The sequence below is a fragment of the Euprymna scolopes genome, chromosome 18 (assembly GCF_053919585.1).
Source record: "Euprymna scolopes isolate OS-2025 chromosome 18, ASM5391958v1, whole genome shotgun sequence".
NCBI lineage: Eukaryota > Metazoa > Mollusca > Cephalopoda > Sepiida > Sepiolidae > Euprymna > Euprymna scolopes.
This window is the reverse complement of record NC_136499.1, coordinates 44,972,928-44,994,463: the sequence shown is the minus strand read 5'-3', so window position 1 is coordinate 44,994,463 and position 21,536 is coordinate 44,972,928. Positions and strand designations below refer to the sequence as shown.

General features: G+C 34.0%; 1 protein-coding gene across 3 annotated transcripts in view; it reads left to right on the top strand.

The window, feature by feature from the left end:
* LOC145297609 (ras-related protein Rap1) overlaps positions 1-21,536 on the top strand; it is a 161,783-nt gene that overhangs the window by 9,681 nt on the left and 130,566 nt on the right. Inside the window, exon 2 of one of the 3 annotated variants that reach the window (XM_080143670.1) lies at positions 4,421-4,605. The exons of 1 other annotated variant lie outside the window; for it this stretch is intronic. In XM_080143670.1, the coding sequence (XP_079999796.1) occupies positions 4,581-4,605 (25 nt within the window). In that variant the 5' untranslated portion in view covers positions 4,421-4,580. Of the gene's footprint in view, positions 1-4,420; positions 4,606-13,171; positions 13,224-21,536 lie in introns of all 3 variants that reach the window. One more of the 3 variants, XM_080143672.1, reaches the window with a different exon arrangement.

Below are 21,536 nucleotides of genomic sequence, written 5' to 3'. Positions count from 1 at the left end.
CATCTCTGACACTTGAATCTTAAAGCAGTAAACCACTTATTATGAGTACACACCTCCTTTTTCCTAAAGGTTGGTTTTATGCAATTTCTATGCTTTTCTGAAAAAGCATATTTCTAATCTTTTAATGATTTACTATCTTCCAGACAATAAATGTATTCTGTGCGTTTTTAATCTGTTAGTTTTGGTTAAAGCATATCTAATCAGGCATCTGGCTCTCAATGTTTTAGACATTAACATTATTTCCTCTCAAATTATCTTTGGATCTAAAATTCTATTAAATTACTTTTTGAGTTGCTCCGATTTAGGTTTGAGCATGCTGTCAATTTTGAAACCTATTTTCTACATTTTAATTTTTTTTTTTTTTTTTTTTTTTTTTTTTTTTTTTTTTTTTCCACAATGATGGTTTTGTCTGGAGCTGTGCAGTTTTCCATTAAAATGAACTTTAGTTGGGACTTGTTGAATTTCCTGGTGATTTGATATATTAAGAACTATCAGCATCTGTCTTGGAGTAAGATTCTATATATATTTTTTGTCCAAATTGTATTTAGACAAATGCTGGTCTTATTTTGGTTGCCAGTGTTTATTCTAAATGTTGACTGCACATGTATTAGTTGAAAAAAAGAAAAATTATAAAGATCTGATTTTTTTTTTTTTTTTTTTTTCATAAATCTGTTTAAAATTTCCATAACATTGCAAGTTTTATTGCCTGATCTGTTATTTTATTTGTAAGTAAATGATTATAATATACTTTTTATTTTCCCAATCAAATAAATCATTACTTTTCTTTTTATATACAACTTAAACCACATTTATTAAGGAAACTTAAACCGTTTTTGTTCTACTCTACATCGTTTATAAACTGCGTACATCATTGTATTTTAGTTTCTGATGTAAAATTGAAAGCTATAACAAGTTTAAAAATGTTGCTTATTCTCATCTCTTTTCTTCAATGGAAAGGGGAACACTGTGCCTGTTAATTCTGTATTTAGAGTTGAAAATACAATTTGAGATTCTAACGTGATTAGCCGACAGGTAAACCAAGCCTCTTAGACATATGTAGACAATGTATTTGATGCAAAAAGCTAATTTAGAATTTTGTTAATCATCTTGATTCTGTTCGGATTATTCGGACTACTGTTCTCATCTCGAGTTACTTTCCCATTTTGGTCAGTATAACCTCAGATTTTTTTTGTATCTTGTCCAACTTGGGAATCTTTCTGTCAAACTTGAATTGACATGCTCGTGGCGTAACAAAGTACTAGGTAATATTTGATTCTAAGTGAGGTTAGTAAGACCAATTTCTGTTGTGGGTGATACTAGTAGTACAGTTGTGAATTAGTTGAGACTTCTATTCATATTGGCTGATGGAACAAGAGTATGTTTCCCCCATAGATTAAATACAAAATTCCGTTAGAAATTCTGTGCAGATTCTTGAGTTTGACAAGATACCTCTGAAGATGGTCAGAGGTTATATCGGCTGAAACGTATCTCGATTTTGATAATTTTAAGATTAGGTTTAATGAAAGCCAGTTTTGGTTAAACCTAATATGCAGGATTATGCTATTACAACTATACCTATGTCCTTTTTTTTTTTTTTTTTTTAAAGAATAACTTGTAATTTAATAAAGCTATTCTTCACCTTTTCAAGAATATTCAATAACTTTGTATTTTATATACACACAGCTCTTTGGTATTAAGGCTTGTTCTGCTTGAGGCATTTTTATTTGTTTTTTTTATCTAGCCAGGGCTTTTGGCATTGTTATAAAAAAAAAAAAAAAAAAAAAAAAAACTTCAAAAAGATTTTTTTATTTTGCAAATTAGTTACCTTATCCACAAATAAAGCTTGAATAGACTTTTCTTATAGTTAATCTGGAGTTGCTTCCCTTGAAGGATTTATTATTTCATCTAATAAATTTTAAAAGAATTGAACAAAAACAAATTATTGCAATTTGTTTTAGCTTTTTCTTATAACTACTTTACAAATCTAACATGCTGTTGCTCAATGTTTTGTTTGGGAAGTAAATAGGATTTTTACTGTTATGAAATACCAGGGGGGGGGGTATCTGGTGTTTGGAGGTGTGTGGTTTTGGGTAAATCAAAACACCTGGATGTTTGTGTCGGGGGGGGGGGGGTTAAAATTTAAAACTTCCGGTAGGTAAGTATGAGGATCCAACCCTTGAGGCAAAGTTGGAAATTAAAGTGTGAAAAAAAAAAAAGTGAAAAAAACGTTTGAATTTATTTAGAATTGACAGGTGCACGTTTTAATGACTTAATGAGGTCAACTTTGACTGTGGGGTAGTATTTTATTTATTGTGGGAACGCTTTTTTATTTTCCCAAGATGTTTGGGGGGGGGCCCAAATTGAATAGCAATTGTCTGATATAAGGAAAATTTCCACATTGATCAAAGCTGATTGCTTTCGGACATTTCCGGCGATCGCGACCGGAAAAATACCGCCAGAATTAGTGTCGCTTTTATTATACGAAAAAGCCTAATCCACATGCGGCAAGCGAAAAATGTTAAATATTAAACTTTTCAAAGTCGGGTAAATTAAATAGATAGGCGACATCCATTAACTCGTAGATATTATGATTTATGTGATATAAAAAGTTTTAAGAAGTTGTGAGCCGACTGACCGCTTCTCGGAAAAAAGCCTTTCTTGGGCCTACACAAAAAGCGAACATACATACACACATTTTCGCTTTTATATCTATAGATTAATGGCAGAACACTTGACAGTATTGTATTTCTGTCAAGAGTATTTTAGCCATGTATATTTTGTTAATGTTAATTCTTTTTATATATGTATCCTCTTTGAGTCTTCTAGAGTCAAATTGTATTTTAAAACTTGATCATTGTATATTTCTGACTTTTAAAAGTTTTTCCTCAAAGAATTTTCAAACATTAGTTGTAGCATTAGAAATATGTACTTAAAATAAATGCACATGGACTTGTTTTCTTTGATCTTTGACAAATACTTCAGAACATATGCTGGTAGTAATTTTTTTATTACTCTGACAGCATCTAATTGCACATGTGTATGCATGCACATATAATCAGGTCTGTTATAATCGGGATTTGAACAAATTCAGATCTATTCAAAAAATTCCCAGTTAGAAAGTGATATGAGTGTCTAAAGTCAATAAAATGTTTTTTTTATTTATTTTTTTTTTTATTTATTTATTTTTTTTAATACTTTTGGACATTTTCCCATCCAGCATTGCTTTTAAAAAATTAAATTTGATCCTTGAAAAACATGCCTGTTCACTAAATTATATATTAGTGATGGAAGATTTCTAAAACTAGTCTACCAACACCAGTTCTGTATGTTATGGAAAGGGGGAGGGTTCAGTTTAACTTAAAAATTTGTAGTCGGGTGAATGGGTCCTAATGAGCTTATTTCGGATTAACTATATCAACCAACTTTCCATTTGTACAATTTTAAGTTTATCAATTGTTTACCTTTCTGCTAATCTACTTCCTGCTTGTTTCCTGACACTTTTTCTGCTATCGAGAGATAGAAATTTGAATTTGGAAGGGTTGCTAAGTCTTGTTTCTGGTTTAAATTTTCAAATATAGATTTGTGTACATATATTTAATTTGTTTGAAAATAATCTTTGTCTTACAGTATATACTTATAAGTATATACTTATAAGTATATAAAAACTAGACCATCTTTCAAGTAAATGACTCGTTAACAATATATAATTTATATTAAGTTTTAGTCTTTAATACAACTGTAGCTAAAATGAACTAAATTCAGGGCACAAATAAACCATAAGCTTTTGCTTTTTTATTTGCTAATTAATCTAAAAATTTATTTGTTGGTATAAAAGCATTTAAATTTTTAGAAATGCAGTAATACAAACACCATTTTTCATTGATTAATCAACTTAAAAACTAAACTTTAATTCCACATTTGTGATTCTAAAGTCTTTAAGTTGACAAATCTAAAAATGCTCCTGGAACAAAAGCAAAGTATTATGATTCATTTGTGCTCCATAAACAAAAAATTTTTTTACAAGTGTTTCTGTTGGATGGGGGACTAAAGTTTCTCTACTACAAGGTATCTTTTGGCTGTGATAGCTAGAGCCTCTATAATTGCTCAGGAGGAACCTGGCTTAACCCAACCAGGGTGATAGCTGTTACAAGTAAGTTTTGAATTATTCAGACTACTATTTTCATCTTGATTGATGTAACTTCTAACCGTCTTCAGATACATCTCTTCAAAAACATACAACTAAAGGTTGCAGGTTACATCAACTTTGAATATGACCAAGATGAAAATAATTGTCAGAGTAAGATTATTTCTAAAAGAATTCTGAAATATTATTGGTATTGTTTTTATCTTTTATTTTTTTTCCTTTTTTTAAAATTAAAACAAAGAAATTTAAATTTAATTTGCAATATTATTCTGCTAGGATTCCAGTCTTTGACTGGAACAGTGAATGCGCCTAGGTCTACTGTGGATCTGCTTGCCTGTTTGCTGCTAAATCTACTAAAAACCCTTCAACTAAACCCTGCTGTTTGAGATGTTGTTAACAACAATGAATTAAGACGCACCACTGCTTTTCCTTCAAGATGTTTCAAGGAAAGTCCAAGAGGCGTAAGTGTAACTAAAACCTCCATGGATCACTTCTTCCTCCTCCTCTTCCTCCTTTGCTTCCTGCTTTTTTCATTCTAGCCTTTTTGTCTATTTCCATAGATTTTTCACCATTCTCCTTTTCCTGGTAATTCCTCCTTTAGTTCTCCATTTTTTACTTCAGTGTTTGTTTTCTTCATCACAATCACACATTCTGCTTCTTAAATGCTTTCCTCAGAAAGGTTTGGGATTATTTCTAATTTTAAAGGTATTCTTTGGGATTTTGGCATTTTTATTTTTTATTTGGTCAAATTTGTTTTATATTTTCTTTAGCGGGACAAACAAGTCCTTAATGGTCCGATTTTGAACTAAACTATTTTGTTAAATCTACCACTCCAAACTACAGAAATATTTAAAGCTCAGCAGGCAAAACGGTTCTGTTCTTTTATGAAGAGCTATTTATTTTTAATGGTAATTGGCAATCTTTACTAGGAGTGCTCAACCCCTCCATGTGGGCGGCATATGTAGTCCTCTAGATACCCCCCCTCAGTAAACACTAGTTTTATTTTTATAAATAAAATTAAGTTCTAATTAGAAATTTTAAAAAACTAAAATATATTTTTGATAGACCTTCTGAATCTATGGAATATACCTGCAAATTATAAATTTTTTAACACTTTCAAATGTTTTTTCTATTGAAAGCCTAAATTAGGGATGAACAAAAATACAAATGCAATTTTTCAAAAATAGGCAAATTATATTTCAATAAGTTTTGAGGTTGGAAGCTTTAAGGTGAATTTTTTTTTATAAGTTTTCTAATTTTGGAGGCGATCATTTTTATGTAGTGTTATATTTTCATAACTTCCCTCCTTCCCTAAATATAACCTTCTGTAATTTGCAGAGCAAACAAATTTTTGTTTATCGCCATGAATAATGGTATGTCCAAAACACATGCCAGCATATAAAATTGGCTTTAAACTGAATGTGGTGATAAAGTTTCATTAAGAAATGATTGTAGTTTAATATCTTGAAGAATTTCAATTTCTGATTACTTGGTATTTTATGTCCTCTAGCTGGATGTTTGTCCTTTCTAGGCTTGTTGATTCATTTAATCTTTGCATTTTTAACCTTCAAAATTTCCTATTTTTGCAGAAAGGAGTTATCTCCCCATCATCAATCTAGAATTACATGCTTTTTGTCTGGTTGCTATTTGGTATAGCTTTCAGGGTCATGAAAGCTCACAAACTTCCGCATGCAATTCCTACAACTACCTACCTAGTAAAGGGAGCTATTAAACTTGATAGTGATATGGGACAAGAAAAAAGAAGTTAGTGCCCCCCCCCAATGATCTTGTTGAGAAGGAAAAGATAACAGAATCCCAAGGTATTATGTATGACATGAAAAGAAACTGGAATATTAGAAACTTCTTCATTGTTCCAGTAATTATAGGAGCAAGTGGATGCACAAACTACCTGGAAAATGCACACAGTGAACAAAGTGCAAAAGAAATACAAATAATTGCACTTTAAAAGACAGCTAGAATCTTAAAAATGATCTCTTGGTTGGAATGTAATATAGCAGGTGAAAGCCTCCTCCCTGACGAGCAAAATGAAATTAAAAAAGGGAAGATCACAATACATAGAAGGTATAGTCTTTTAAGAGAGGGTAATGCCTTAATTTTATTTAAATTTGATTCATCTATATTGTATGAATCCTGATTCTATTGTTGGCGTGCGTGTGTGTGTGTGTGTCCAATCTTTCTAAGTATTCTTTCTTAAAGTACCACAGGTACTTACAGGAGGAACCACATGAAGAATGTTAGCAACCTTGAAGTGAAAGTGTTTCTGTAACTGGATTCAAACTTGAGATTCAATCAGTTGTTAATCACTGTCAACTCTTAAAATTTAGTGATTGTATAATTTGTTCCCGAGTGGGAATCTATTAAAATCTCTTAATGTTGCAGGATGTTAAAGTTTTAATTTTTTTCTTTTTTTTTTTTTTTACATTCCTGAAAATGTATTTGCAAGAAAAATTTCAAAGCAAAAATCTACTGCATAATTAGATGTATTTTTGAAAAGCAAAATGCCTCTAATGCAAGTCATTTTAAAATTAAACTATATAATTCAAAAGTAAGTTCTAGAAAATTTTGAGTTGTAAATATGATTCTAATTCTATGTATACTTGTTATTGTGCATAAAAGTAAATATTTTAAACTTGTGAAAACCTACAAATATGTATTTCAAATTTTCATAGGTGAAGGAGGTAGTCGAACAGGGTCATTTTTATTTTAGAAAGAAACTCTAGAAACTAAGATAACTTGACTACAATAACTAATTTTTACTAAAATTTTAAAGTTATTTCTTTGAGAAAATACCTTTTAGAGGTCTTTTTGCATATTAGAATTTTTTTTTTTTTTTTACTGAAAATTAAAATATTCATTGTTATGCAATAAATCTGCATAAATTAGAATTGTTTGCTTGTTAAACATTTCTCAGTTTTAATGGATAAGATAACTTAATCTTATTTTTAACAATTGTGAAGCCATTTTTTTTTTCTTTGTCAGTGTGATTGCATATACATAAATGCTTTATAATTTAAGGCTGTTGAGGGCTGATTAAAATCTAAAATAAGCACTTAAGATTTTTCTGGGTTTTGCCTTTAAAATTCTGATATTTTGAGAGTTGTGGAGTCAAAGGTCATTGTTCAACATCTAAAACAAAGCCATATCAATTCCTAATTTAATAGATAAATTAAGTCTTATTCTTTTCATATCTCTCTCATATATATATATATATATATATATATATATATATATATTGGAGTTGAGATGCCATAAATACCAGAATTAAAGGTCATTTGTCTAGATTCCATGACTGTCTTTTATAAACATTTGAAAAAAAAACAAAAAACTTTATAGTCTGTTTAGATAGTACTTAAACATAACGATTTATGAAAATTCATAAACAGTTATATTTTAAAAGTTTCCAAATAAACATTTTGAGTTATCTGGTACTCCATTGATTTCCTTAAATATGAAAGAAAATAGACCAATACTTTGATATTAATTTTGTCTAACTTTTACTTTATGCCCAACGTAGTTGTCTATTTCTTAGTTTTTCATATCCTTTATAATTATCCTAACATCTGAAATCTTTTGTAAAATTCTTTCACCCTCTTGGAGATTATTCTGAGTAGATGCTACTAAACAGCATTTAGTGTTCAGCCCCCACACCATTATGGTGTTTTGGTGAGCATGGAATCCTCTCATATTTATTAATCCTTGGTCCATTCTCATTTGCAGTGATATCCATCAGTGCTTATGCCTTGAATAGAATTTGTCTACAGAATATTTACAATACATATGTTTACAAACCATTATATTTTCAAAACTTTAGGCATTAATATTTTATTTTATTTATTCTACAAAAAAAAATCCTATAGGAGATACCTTTTTTGTTTTTTCATAATCCTAATATTCTCTCTACTACTCTTAAAAGAATGTTAAGTTTTTGGTTTAATTTCTTTTTGAAATGAGTACATTCGTTATCTTGGTAATGTCTTAAAACTCTTCAAAAACTCAATCTTGGAAGATGTAATTTCCGTTGGTATTTGAATTTCAGATTCCTCTTGGGTGTTATGTTCACCTTTTGGTCATTGTACTCTTCAGCTTTTTTGTCATAGCCATGGGAATTTTAAGCAGAACTTTCTAATTCACTGGCAAAGATTGATATTAATATCTTTAATATCTTAAAAATAATGTATCTTTATTGTATATTTAACTTTGAATCATTTAAGGACAACCCCAGTAAGTGATTGTCAAGGTCAAATTTGTTAAACCTGTGAAGAGTAACTTCAGAGTTAGGAGATACTTGGAAATTAATTTTGTAAGAGTTGAACATGACATAAAACACCATCTTAAGATCTGCAATTGAAGAAAATTGGAGTTATCTCCCCTTCATCACTTATGTACTTGCCTTCTAACTTCTATTTTTAATGTTGGAAAATCCAATTTCTCAAAATGGGCACTCTGGGTTGAGACAAAAATAAAAATTGCCTCTATTTAGGATTTTTGTTCTGAGCAACACAAGATGAAGTGTAGTGTCAGATATACTTCAAAATATCTGTAAAAAAAAAAAATATTTTTAAACCTAATTTTAAACAAATTGGGTTATCAAGTGTGGAAAGGATGGTTAATTGGTTACTCAGTCTAGTGATAAAAATGTCTATTCTACACTTAATTAAAATCACCTCGGTCACCAGAATCCGACATTTACTGTAAGAGGCTATTCTACTTAAGGTATTACCAAATTTGATGGAAATTTTATTTTAGAAAATTATATTTATAAAGGGCGTTCCTATTTTTTTCATTTGAATGTATAATAAAGGATTGCAAACTACATTATGATGACTGAACTTATACATTCATGTCCTAAGTTTCCTCTTTCTGTTGCAGATATTGATGGTGCAAGACTCTTAAGCAACCCCTGTCATGGTTGTACATCAGAAGCAGAAATGCATCATTGAATTCTAGCAAGTGTATTGAAAATGCTAGTGGTTATGTAGAAAGATAAATTCTGGAGCACAATATTTCTTGTTTTGATGGTATCACTCTCATCTTTGTAGTTTAACTTTTTGAGAAAAAATAGGCTTTACTTTTATATAACCTCATATACATAAAAGGTCAATGACAACAAATATGGGTTAAACAGTTAACACCAACTACATAATTTTTTTTTTTTTTTTTTTTTTTTTTTTTTTTTTTTTGCCAGTATTTCCAAAGTAATATAGCCATTGTTTAAAATCTAGGGTAAGAGTTTTGAATCTCACAGCCACAAGACAGTCAAGTGGTTTCCGTCCGATATGCAAACTTAACAGCTGGATTGTGACTATCCAATTAGTATTGAATAATAATACAGTAATTTGATTCATGTTGACCCATTAAAGATTGGAGGCAGATTTTTGTCCAAGCACAAATCTTTTTTTAATTTTTTTTTTTTAATTTTTTTTATTTATGCATGCATTTGTGCCCATTTCTTTCTAAAATATACCAAGTCCTTTAGAACAAGGTCACATGATAGCAAATTATCATCCAGGTGGTTATCATCAAATATTTCATCTGACATGAAGGTTACATTATTTACCTCCTTCCCTTGGAGGTTAAACACAAGGTTAGGTGTGGCTTTGATGGTGTTCTATAGAATGAACTAGATTTGAACTTGGCACACCAAGGTTTTCAGTTTGTGTTGCTAACCACTTAGCCACTGTCACCTCCTTGCACAATAAAAAGAAACAAAGGTCTCATTAAATAATTTTCAAATTTCAACAAAATTGTGGTCGGGGGGGGGGGCGTATTTAAGTTACTGCATCAATCACTTTATTGCAGATTAATAAAATATCAATAGTTCACTAAATATGTCACAAAAAAAAAATTGTATAATCAAATGACTGCTTTAAGGTTAGTTATTTCCAAAAATTTTATTCAAATTCATGCGATGACATTACTCATGTTATGACATTTTATTCTTTATCAAGGAATTTCCACTGTCCATCGCTTTATTGCAGGTTTCTTAAAATGTTGTATTAGGGCAAGAATACAATGTCAAATCATGAAAACTTTTATTTTATTTTTCTGTTAAAGAATAAACAAAAACACATCCTAGGTGCTAATGAATTATCGCCATGTCCACCATTTTTTTTAAATAACTTTAAACAACCTTTTGTCTACTACCGAAGAAGTCAATTGTTTGATCTGAAAAGGAGTTATGGTTCTGGCGACATCAACTACTTTCCTCCACAGGGCATCCTTTGAAGTAAATTGCTATCCTCCCTCGTAAACACCTCTTTTCAATATTGACCAGAGATGTTCAATGGGGTTATATCCAGAGAACACAGTGGTCATGAGGGTTTCTTCAAAGAAGCCCATAGATTCAAGGAAGGCTGCAGTCGTCCTAGCAGAATGGGATGGTACATTGTCATGCATAAGAATCATCTGAAAACGACGTGACAATGATAAGTCGTCTAGCCATGGTGACAAATGTTTATCCAAAAAGGCTGTGTAAGCATTGCTGGTAAGTTTTGCACTTCCTGGAACTCAGAATGGTCTAATCAACTTATCCCCAATGATTCCCATCCAAAACATGATGCCTCCACCTCCTTGTTGGTGAAAAACTCTGTAAGGAGTTGGAGTTCTGTTTGACTTCCAAACTTTAGCCCATCTATCTGGACCGTCAAGAGTAGCACAGGTCTCATCTGTAAATAGGACACGTTGGAAATCCATTTTCATGTAATTCTGTGCCCAAGCCATTTGTTTTCCCCTGTTTGCTCAATAAAGGCCTTGGAAGAGTTTTGATGTTCCTTGCCATCTCCTTCAACACATTACATCGGGCCTGCCTGGATCTTGGAGCAATTCCAGCTCTTGCAAAAATGGAAGCACTGGTGCTGTTTGTGTTTCGGTTGACTTCCCTATGAATTTTCTGAATATTACGATGTGAAAGGTTTCTCCTTATCCTTTCTGTATTTGGTGTTGGGGTTGTTCACGAATGAAGCCAAAGTTCTTGGATCCCTTTCCAGCTCCATAGCTATATCTTGGATGAAAAATCCTTCTGAGAGTCCAGCAACAATCCTTTCCTTTTCGATAACCATTAATCGCCCCTCTTTTGGCATTTTAAAAGACCTGTAATAAAGTGATGGACAGTATAAATTACTTGATAATAAACTGTCATAACTTCGTAGATATCACATGGATTTTAATAAAATTTTGGAAAATACCTACCCTTGAAACATTTATTTGATATAAATTTATTTTTGTATGTAATGCCGTGGCCCTTCAGAGATGCTGCATAGCCAATTAGACTCCTCTCCAAAAGGTTGCTGATCTCTGCACTTGACTATCATGACACTATACAAAGACCTTCACCATGGATTTGCAAGTTCAATTTCTGTTAAAAGAATTTAGTATTTGAATGATGCTAGACATCTAGAATATGTGGAATAAAAGCTATCTATCTCAGAAATGCCTCTTTTCAGTCTCTAAAAACAATGGATACCCCCTGTAAGGGTGCCTCTAGTGAATGGATAGTGGAGCAACGATTGCACAACTCCAAACACATTTTTTCCTCAACTGTCAACTGCTAGAATCCAGTGTATAAAGTCCGGGATGACTGGAAATGTACCACTACAATCAACTAATGTTTTGTTTCTAGCAGAACATCTGAACAACAACTTCTCACATAAACAGTTGAAGTCTTAACATGGTGTACATTAGTCTGTTTACAGTTATGATGGCAACAATGACTGTCTGTGCATAGACTTGACCTCTTTGTTGCTAACAGCTATAGTCATAATAAACAAGAGGTTCTATTTATGTTCTATGGATTCCATTCTTTGTCCAAATTTATTTACTTATCACAACTACGGACATATCACGTATACTGTACAGTTAGATTAGTTTTACATAAGCTTCCGTTCACCTGGAGGGGGAATAGTTCTAAACAACACATCTGAATCTTGGACCTGCCATCTAAAGAAAAAGACCTCCGTTCCATGTCAATCCAGACTTCCTGACAGTGACGCATCTTTATACAGAATGTTATTTTTCTAACTTTTAATAATAATTTCCTCTTTACCTTATCTATTTTAATGTGGAAATTTCAAACACTTTTGTCCAAATATTGCTGTAGTAACAATGTTGAGATGAGTGAATTCCTTCTCCCTGACAAGTTGCACAATCAAGATTTGAGGCTAGTTTATCGCTACTATTCCCCGATAACTGAGGTAGGATATGATTTCTATCTTTTCAAGGGTATTGATAATGCAGTAACCTAATTCAACATGCGGAGCTCAGTCTGCAACTATAGTTACATCACACGACTTTCTCCCTAGTCGATTGAATAATTGTATTAGTTTAATTAGCTTGTATAGCAGCTATGTCAGTCTTGATATATGGCAGTAAATGCCTCTCACTAGTTTCCAACACAATAAGTCCATGGTCCGCAGTGTGAAATCTAACCAAACAACACATCAGGTCAAAGTATTTTTTGAAAGCACTACACTTGCTCAACATGAAGTTTATCTCAACGATAATTGTTTTAATGTCATGTAAAACGTTCATCCTTCTGGATAAACTGAAGTCCTAAATTGCAGGAAGGTTGGCTGGCCAAAGAAAACTTGAAAGGAAGTGATTGGACAGGGGATCACATAGTGGAATTTGGAGCCAGTTGAACTGTGAGAAGTGGAAAGTGAGATTGTGTCATATCAGAAAATGCCTGCCCTCCCTGAACAAAAGAGTGATGTTAATTGAATAGTAGTTGGAAATTCCCAGTATGTTACCAATTATGATGCTAATCGGTATTTGAAGAAAGCTTGAGAGTATAGTAATCAAAACATTGTGAATATAACAACGATGAGGATAATTTCTCAACATACAAATAGCTTATTTCTACTTGTAGCAATTAAACTTTCTCTTTTTTTAAAATTTATTTTATTTTATTTGTTATTTTATTTTATTTTTTTTTTTTTTCAACCAAAAAATACTAATTGTATTACGTCGTACATGTGGGACTCGGTGGTGGTAAACTTTGCCTTATTTTAGCTTTGTTTCAGAAAAGAAAGGTATATCCCTCTTACCTCGATATATGGATGAGGTAAGTAATTTTGTTTAGACTTGCTAAATGTGTCATACACTTGAGGTTGGTTACTTGTTAGAATGTTTCATTTGGATCTCCAAAACGAATCTGTGGTAGAAAAAAAAACAAACTTATCTCTACTATTTTCCTTTTTTACCAGAAACCCAGCCTTTTTTTTTCTCTCCCCCTCCCCATTTAGTGATTAGTCTCACTTGCTTCTCGACCTCTTGCATTCCATGTTGTAAAGTATTTGCATTTCTGCAATGGAATTGTCTTTTAAGTAGACAAATTAGTTTTATAAATGTTGTCATTTTCTCCCTTTTTGTGTGGCAGCTACCCATCAGAGCAAACTACACCATCTAGTGCAATGATTTAGATTATGCAGTATTGCTTTTTAGTTTCTTTGGTTTGATTCATTTGTTGACTGAAGTCTATCACATTCTCACCATTCTCCAAATTGCACAAATATAATTTTTAAACTTTTTTTTTTTTTACTTTTGACATAAAACGTATAAATTGCTTTTTCTGTTTGATTTTAAAATCGTTACGATTGATTGCTTTTACAATTTTAAGTGAAATTTCTCGAAATTAACTTAAAAGACAAACTGTTTGCCAACCTCATTTTGATTGCTTGTAATAAAATGACACTTCTATTTTAAATGGAAAAATGTTTTGCTGATTTCCAATTAATCAAATCAACATATTTTAGATGTATTGCCTTATCGATTTTTGGATATTAATATCCAAATATAGTATCGGTTCTGATACTACAACACTTCATTTGTCAGTGAAAAAATCTAACATCGAGGTAAATTTTTATGTCTTCATGCAAATTGTCTCATTTCTAAAAGCCAAATTTTTCCGACAACGACTTTAACTCCGCTTTTGTTAAAAGGCAAATAATATGAGACTGTCTTGTTTGCATCAAACAAAATATAAGATCATTAATGAACTTTACAAATTGGCTTTCGAATTCTGTCAACAGATTACAATTAACCAATACTCCAATTATTTTATCTCATAAGAGGGGGTGGCTGATTATAATTAAGTCATTCATATATATGTATGTGAATTTAATATTAAACGCTCTGAATTTGGATTACTATTATCTTGAGTGTTCTCATTTTAGCTGATGTACACCTGACGAAGGTATGAAGTCTGAAACCTGAGAATAACACTAAAGATAAGAACAATAGTATGAATAATACAAATTATTAAAAACTTGGAGACAAACATTGACAAATGTGTATTTGGTAAAGATTTTTTCAATGCATATAAAGTTTTTCCTTTTCACAAGATGGTATTTTAATGTTTTAATGTCATAATTACAAAATGTGTCATGAATCAAAACAAAATTGAATCACTAGACAATTTTTCAGTTTTAAGATTCATCCAAAAATGGAATGTGGCTGCCACATCTAGGCAGTTGCTGCACTGACTACAAAACTTTGTCACAGACATTGCTAGCCTCTTTCTACTCTATCCTCAACATGATAGACTGAGCTCTAATCTTTAGTTCTTTTCTGTAAGACCTCTACAGCAATACTAGTTCTTGCCACCACAAGGAAAGCTTCCCCCCCCCCCATGTGTCTACCATTAAGTAGAATTTCCATGGACAGAACTCCTTTGCAAGGATTTCCCCACTTGTGGAACAAATTGCAGCTGGACTGCTTATCTGCTGGTTTCAACCTAGAAATAGGTAGAGGATTGTTTGGAGTTGGTAGAATGATCAAATGACTTTTTCAGCATCCTTAGCAACAGACTGGATATAAGTTTTCCATTTTAGATCTGGAGTGAGTCAGTCCTAAGAACTTGTCCAAACAAAGAGTCATTCATTTTGATTGGGGTTCAGAGTGCTATTGGTGAAAGAAGAGAAGCATGGTTTTAGAAATGTTTATGCTAGCAAGCCACTATACCCCCACCCGATCCACTCCATCACATGCTTCAGATTTGGAAAAGAAAATCAGCAAGATCGTGATCTCCGCTGCACTTTGAGGGGGGGAGGGTAGATGGTTGTTTGTCTGTAAAGATTTCAACAAATGATCTCGAGTCTTGATTTGTAACGGATTCTAAATCTAATAGAGCTTAAGATTGTCTCACTTAACATTGCAAAAGACATTTTCATTTGTTTTACAATTTATGAAGATTGCTTGCACAGATGGTGCTACTTTTGCATTTAAAACAATAATTGAGTTCCTTAATCTGCAGTGCCAAAAGTCATTTCACACTTGTACAGAGCATCTGAAATGAATGTGAGCTATGTGAAATATCTCTTATTGTCTTTATCTAAAACAGTAAGAGAATAGTTCTCTTATAGTCTAGAAATACATGAATTTTTATATTCTCTTTTCTCCCCCAAACTATTGTGTCAAGCAGGTAACCTGCTGACATCCATCTTGTCTCTGTAAGTGACCGAAATGGTTCTGAAAAATTGTAGACCTCCCATTTCTTACTTGCCCATCAAGTTTCACTGATGAATATCTAATAGTCTGTTTTATTGCTGTTTAATAATGTGCAAAACTAAGATCATCCAGAATAAGCTAGACCATGACACTTGCTCTTGATTTTTATCTGTGGAATTAATTTAAAAATAAGGTTTACAAAAACATTTTCCAGACTATTCAAGAGGACCATCACAGTCCAAATTGGGGCAATGGCAAGGGAGCTGTCAATTGAAAATTTTGCATGTTGTATCACTAAAGCTGATAAAATACTATCGGGTATTCAATACTAAAACTTGCTGGAAAAATCAGTAAAGTTTACTTGTACCTAATATGGGTGGATTGCAAATAGGATTGTGAATTTTATTAAAGATTCTGACAGCATTTTTCTTTGTAATGGGGAGGGGTATCATCTTGTATTGATCTTGCCTCATATCTGGTAGAGTAAGGTGCCAGTTTGGGAGTATGGGGTTACCTTTTCATTGCCATTACTCTCATATTCATTCTTTGCGCTTTATTTTTTTAACTTTTTTTTTTCTTGGATATGGTTTGACAAGATCAATTTTCAGTAGAAATTGATGCCTGGAGAAGGGGAAAAATATTGGAAGACATGCTGAGGGCTATGCAAAATGTAATTTGGAGTTTCTTATAAGCATTGGATATAATTAAAAGCAATTTTTTAATCCTCTAAGAATCCAGGCAATGTATGTTTCTTGTGAAGATTAGGTGTCTGCAATCCATCCAAAAGTTGCGGGCAGGGAGGTCAGTTGTCAAGTGAGCCTCGAGCTTCAAGATTTCAATCGGGATATATTTACGATTTCTTGTCTTTTTTCACCCTTTCATTTTTGTAGTTTCTCTTCCATCTGCTACTTTTCACCCCTCATTTTGCTATTACAAATTTAGGGGCCCCTACATCATTTCTATTCTATGTGAATGCTTATCTTGTCGCTTCTGGTTTTGTATTTTAAGATTGGGATTGTGTTCCGGTCACAGAATAACATTAAAAATTATTTGGGTCATCTGTGACTAAGTTTTATTTCTTTTTAAATACTTGTAGGATATATCTTGTGAGATATAAACGAACTTGCTTAAATCTGTGAAACATCTTTAATGGTTAAGGGTTTTCAACAAAGATGCAACAAATAGAAGGGTCCGAATATCTTATTTCCTATTGAAAAGTTATAAAATAGGAACAATCACTAAATCCGAGCTTAAAATATACCACACAGGTATTGCATTTTGTGTAACAAAAGACGTGACTATTAAAGCGAACAAACTGAATGCATTGTATTATTTATTCTTCTGGGGCTTTTTTTTTTTTTTTTTTTTTTTTCACCCCCCCCCCTTATGTCAGTTCCTTTCGTGGCTTTTTGATTTCACTCGATGAACCAACTTTTTGCTTTGGTGACTACTTCAAGACTACCTCAGAAGTGGATGCAGACTTTGGTCACTGTTTCTCAACTTGAGCTCCTCAAAGGCTTTGGTGACTTTTGTCTTTAGCTCATCCTTGGCATTGCGACTAGATTTGATGTTTCATTCTATTGCATTCCACAAAAAATCGGAGTCGCAGGTTGGGAGGTCAGATGTAGAGTAAAAGTGTAGTTAGCAAAGTTCTGACAGCTCTGCCTGGATCTTCTGGCTGGTATAGCAGGGCACTGAATCTTGCTGCTACACCCGTATAGCTTACCAGCAGCTACCTAGTTGATCCAGGTTTTCATTACCTCGTTCAGAACATGTTCAGCCTGATAATTTTGGAAGAAATGGGGTGGCATCACATCACCTTCACTGCTGAGGACACCTAAAACCATGGTTGTCACTGGAAACTTTGTCTGCATGTCTTTGGCTGAGGCTGCAAATGACCTGTCTTGACAGTAGTTTCTTAAAGAAGCACAGCATGTCTGGTTGCATTGTTTCTTTGCATGCTTCAGTACTTGTATCTCCTTTCACAAAGTTGTCCTTTCCTCATCTTGTATGAAATGTAGCTGATGTCCTCATTTACTGCCAACCTAACAAGCATTTCATATATACTTTTCTCCATTGCAATGACGCATGTCAACTTGATGGATTCATTGGTGATCTCCAGAATTTCAGTAAACTCTAGCATTGTAACTGTTATATTCTCAACTAGCAGAGTTATCCAGCATTGCCAAAGTGAAGTGTAACATAATTTCTATCCCTCTTTCTCCCCTTCTCCTGCTCTCTTCACCTAGCCCATTCCTCCTTCTCCGGACATACAGGCAAATAACTATGAAAAAAAAATTAGTTACTTCCCTTTACATAACATTAAAGCTATGTATGTCTTCATAACATTAAATGATATAAATGGCCATTTGATCCCCCCCCCTCCAATTATTTTTTTTATATTATACATTTGGAGTTATGCTGATTTTGAGTTTCTATTTTTCAAGTTTTAGCTGGACATAAAGATATTTGACCTTTTTTATAATATACTTGCGGGGGTGCTTGGGTGTTGAGCACACATCAAAAAAAGTGTTAGTAGGCAGGCAGGCTCAAACCCGTGATGAGTGTTGCCTGGGGGAGGGGGTGTTAGTAGGCGGGCAGGTTCGAACCCGTGAAGCGAAGATGGAAAAGTGAAAGAAAGCATGAACTTTTACCGCTACACTACAAAACCATAGGAAGTGGAACGCGTTCAAATTTAGCGATGTCAATCAAAAAGTTGACTTGCAGAAACAAACGTTGGCTGGAGGCTAATTCAGCTTTCCGCCGTTTCATTTCCCCACAATGTTGGGGAAACCAGTCCCCCCATCAAAAAGAGGGAGTTCTCCAAATGAATAGCAATTGTTTGATATAAAGGATTTTCCTCACATTGATCAAAGCTGATTGCTTTTCCGGAGGTCCCAGCCAAGCAGGCCGATGACTGGCGTTCGCTGCTATTAGTTTTGCTTATATATATATATATATATATATATATATATATATATATATATATATACACACACACACGTGCGGGAGGATGGAATAGCGTGAATTTTATAAAAGTCTATCAAAATAAATCTAGATACGACATCCCTTTGCAAATCGTAGATATGACAATCTAGGGTAGTATATAAAGTTCTAAGTACTCTGGCGAAAAAAAGCCTTTGCTGGACATGCAAAAATGCGCGTGGCTGTTTTGTTATATATATATATATATATATATATATATATATATATAGCTTATGTATTATAAACTTTTAGTTGCGTGCAAGTGACTCTATAAGTCACTCCGTCGGTGGGTCCGTCCGTAATACTTTGGTGCTTGACCTTTTTGGTTAAGATCAAAGGTCTGTTAATAGATGCTGTTCTTAGCTTTTTAAGCTTTACCTGGCCTTTTGGCCAAGATCAAAGTGTAGTATCTTTCCGGCAGATACTGCAAGCAGAGACCATATGTGAGGCAACCTCACATATAAGACCTTGGTCAATGTAAGGGCAACCCTTCATACCAATTGTCACTATCCAGCTCCCCTACTCCCTAGGTAGTTGGTCCCCATTTCCCCTTCACTCTTCACATTAAAAATCGGCCTTGTGCCTAATTTGCTTGGTGGGGCAGCAAATAATACCCTTTTCTTGGCCTTTTGACCAAGATCAGTGTAGTATCTGTTCTTACTACATGCTGTACTTATGTTTGTAATTTTGTGATATAAAGTGGGGGATCACTTTCTTTTTTCTTTTTTTTTTTATACGGTGGGCACCACTTATCAAGGCCTGGAAGCCACTCGGGGATAAGGGTTATTGCAAGTACAGTACATTAGTGTGGAGATTTAATGAAGTGCTTACTTAAGAGAGCAGTTCATTAGGAATTTGTTAACGTTGGACTTGAAGACATCCAGGTTGTAGTCAGGTGGGAAGCAGGCAGACGGAACAGTTCCACAGGTGTGCAGTTCTAAGAAAGAAGCTTTGTCATGGAATCTACACTTTGATTTAGGCACAGATAAAGAGTGGGGGAAATTTTTCACTGTGGATTTTGCTAGACTGGTGTTTTTCATGAAAGATTGGCGAGGAGGGGACCAGAGATTGGAGTTCAGACGAGCAACTGCCATGGAAATAACGATAAAACAAGGATAGGCTCGCAACGTCTCTTCTGTGGGAGAGAGGTTGCAGGGTAGAGAAAAGGGCATCCCCCACTAAGCCACGAAGTCTATTTTGTACTCTGTCAAGGCAGGATAGGCTGTTTTTAGCAGCTCCTGCCCAGATATGGCAACAGTATTCCATCCTTGGACGTACTTGGCTTTTATATAGATAGAGAATTGCATCAGTAGTGAGATATCTTCTGGAGCGGTAGAAGGATCCCACCATCTTTCCAGCGACCTTGCCAACAGACTTGATGTACGTGCTCCATTTCAGATCAGGAGTAAAGGACAAACCCAGAAGCTTGTCAAAACATGGGGCTTCTCCTAGACGAGTCATCCATTTCAATTGATGCCAGATGGGGATGAGAGCGTTGATGATGTAAAGATAGGAGTTTGGTTTTAGATGCATTAAAGGTAACCAGCCACGTCTTCCCCCACTGAACCACGCGCTCAAGATCAGAGAGAGAATCAGAACTTTGTCATTTACAGCCTTTGATGTGTTGCCATAGATGGTCGTATCATCAGCATAGATGTCAACGAATGATTTAAGTATGTGTTTAGGGAGATCATTGATGTAGATCAGGAAGAGAGTTGAGCCCAGGATTGACCCTTGAGGGACTCCAGCATTAATACTGCAGGCCTCTGATTTTTGTCCATCAACCACTACTCTTATGAGCCTATTGGAGAGAAATGATTTAATTATTGAGAAAACATTTCCTGTTATACCGTAGCCGGAAATCTTGTGAAGTAGACCCTTATGCCATACCTTGTCGAAGGCTTTTGATATGTCAAGAGCAATTGCCCTAGAAAGGAAGCCTTTGTCAAGAGATTCACTAATTCTGTGAGATATAACCGTTAGCACATCTGCGGTAGATCTTGCAGAACGGAAACCATATTGTGTGTCACTAAGGTTATTTCTGCTGAGGTGGTTGACTACTTCTCTATTTAATATGGATTCCAGCAACTTATGACACACAGGAGACTTATTGGTCTGTACTGAGAGGGAGATGACTTATCACCTGAATTCTTAAATACAGGGCATACTGATGAGGTTTTCCAGGGAGTCGGAAGCACTTCTTAAGACAACGCTTAAACAGTTTCGTAAGTATGGGAGTAAGTTCTGGTTGAAGCTTTTTTAACACTATAATTGGGATGCCATCAGGGCCAGTTGCTTTACTGGAATAAAGGTTCTTGATTAGCTTGGCGACCTCATGCACAGATATTTGTATGTTACCTAGCATGTTCTGTGTTATAGGAGGAAATATGGGGAGTTGATGGCCTTCTTCGCATAGGTAGAATTAGCTGCAAAGTTCTTTGCAAATAGTTTGGCCTTGTCTGATGCTGACGAGATGACCCCTGGTCCATTGATAATGGTTGGGATAGAACGCACACTTCTGTTCAGGATCCTATTTGTTATTTGCCAAAACTGGTGGGAACCAAGCCGCTGATCAGCTACTTTGGATTTAACAGACTGGGCATATAACTCTCTTGCATTTTTTATTACTCTTTTACAGTGGTTGCTGGCAATCCTGAAAGCAGCTTTAGTCTCGGTGCATCTATTACGTTGGTAGTTATGGAAAAAGTGATTTCTGTGCGCGATAGCAGCAGCACATTCTGGGGAGAACCATGGCTGGCTGTTAGGTTTTTGTTAGAATTTTTTAGATGGTATTCGGTCAGATCTTATACTATAGAGGACACATCCTTTTTAAACATGGAATGCAAAGGTAAATCAGATATGAATGTACGGAAGCTATCCCAGTCAGCCAGAGTATCGGTATACAGTACGGTGGAGGGGTACGTCTGGGGACTTATTACATTTC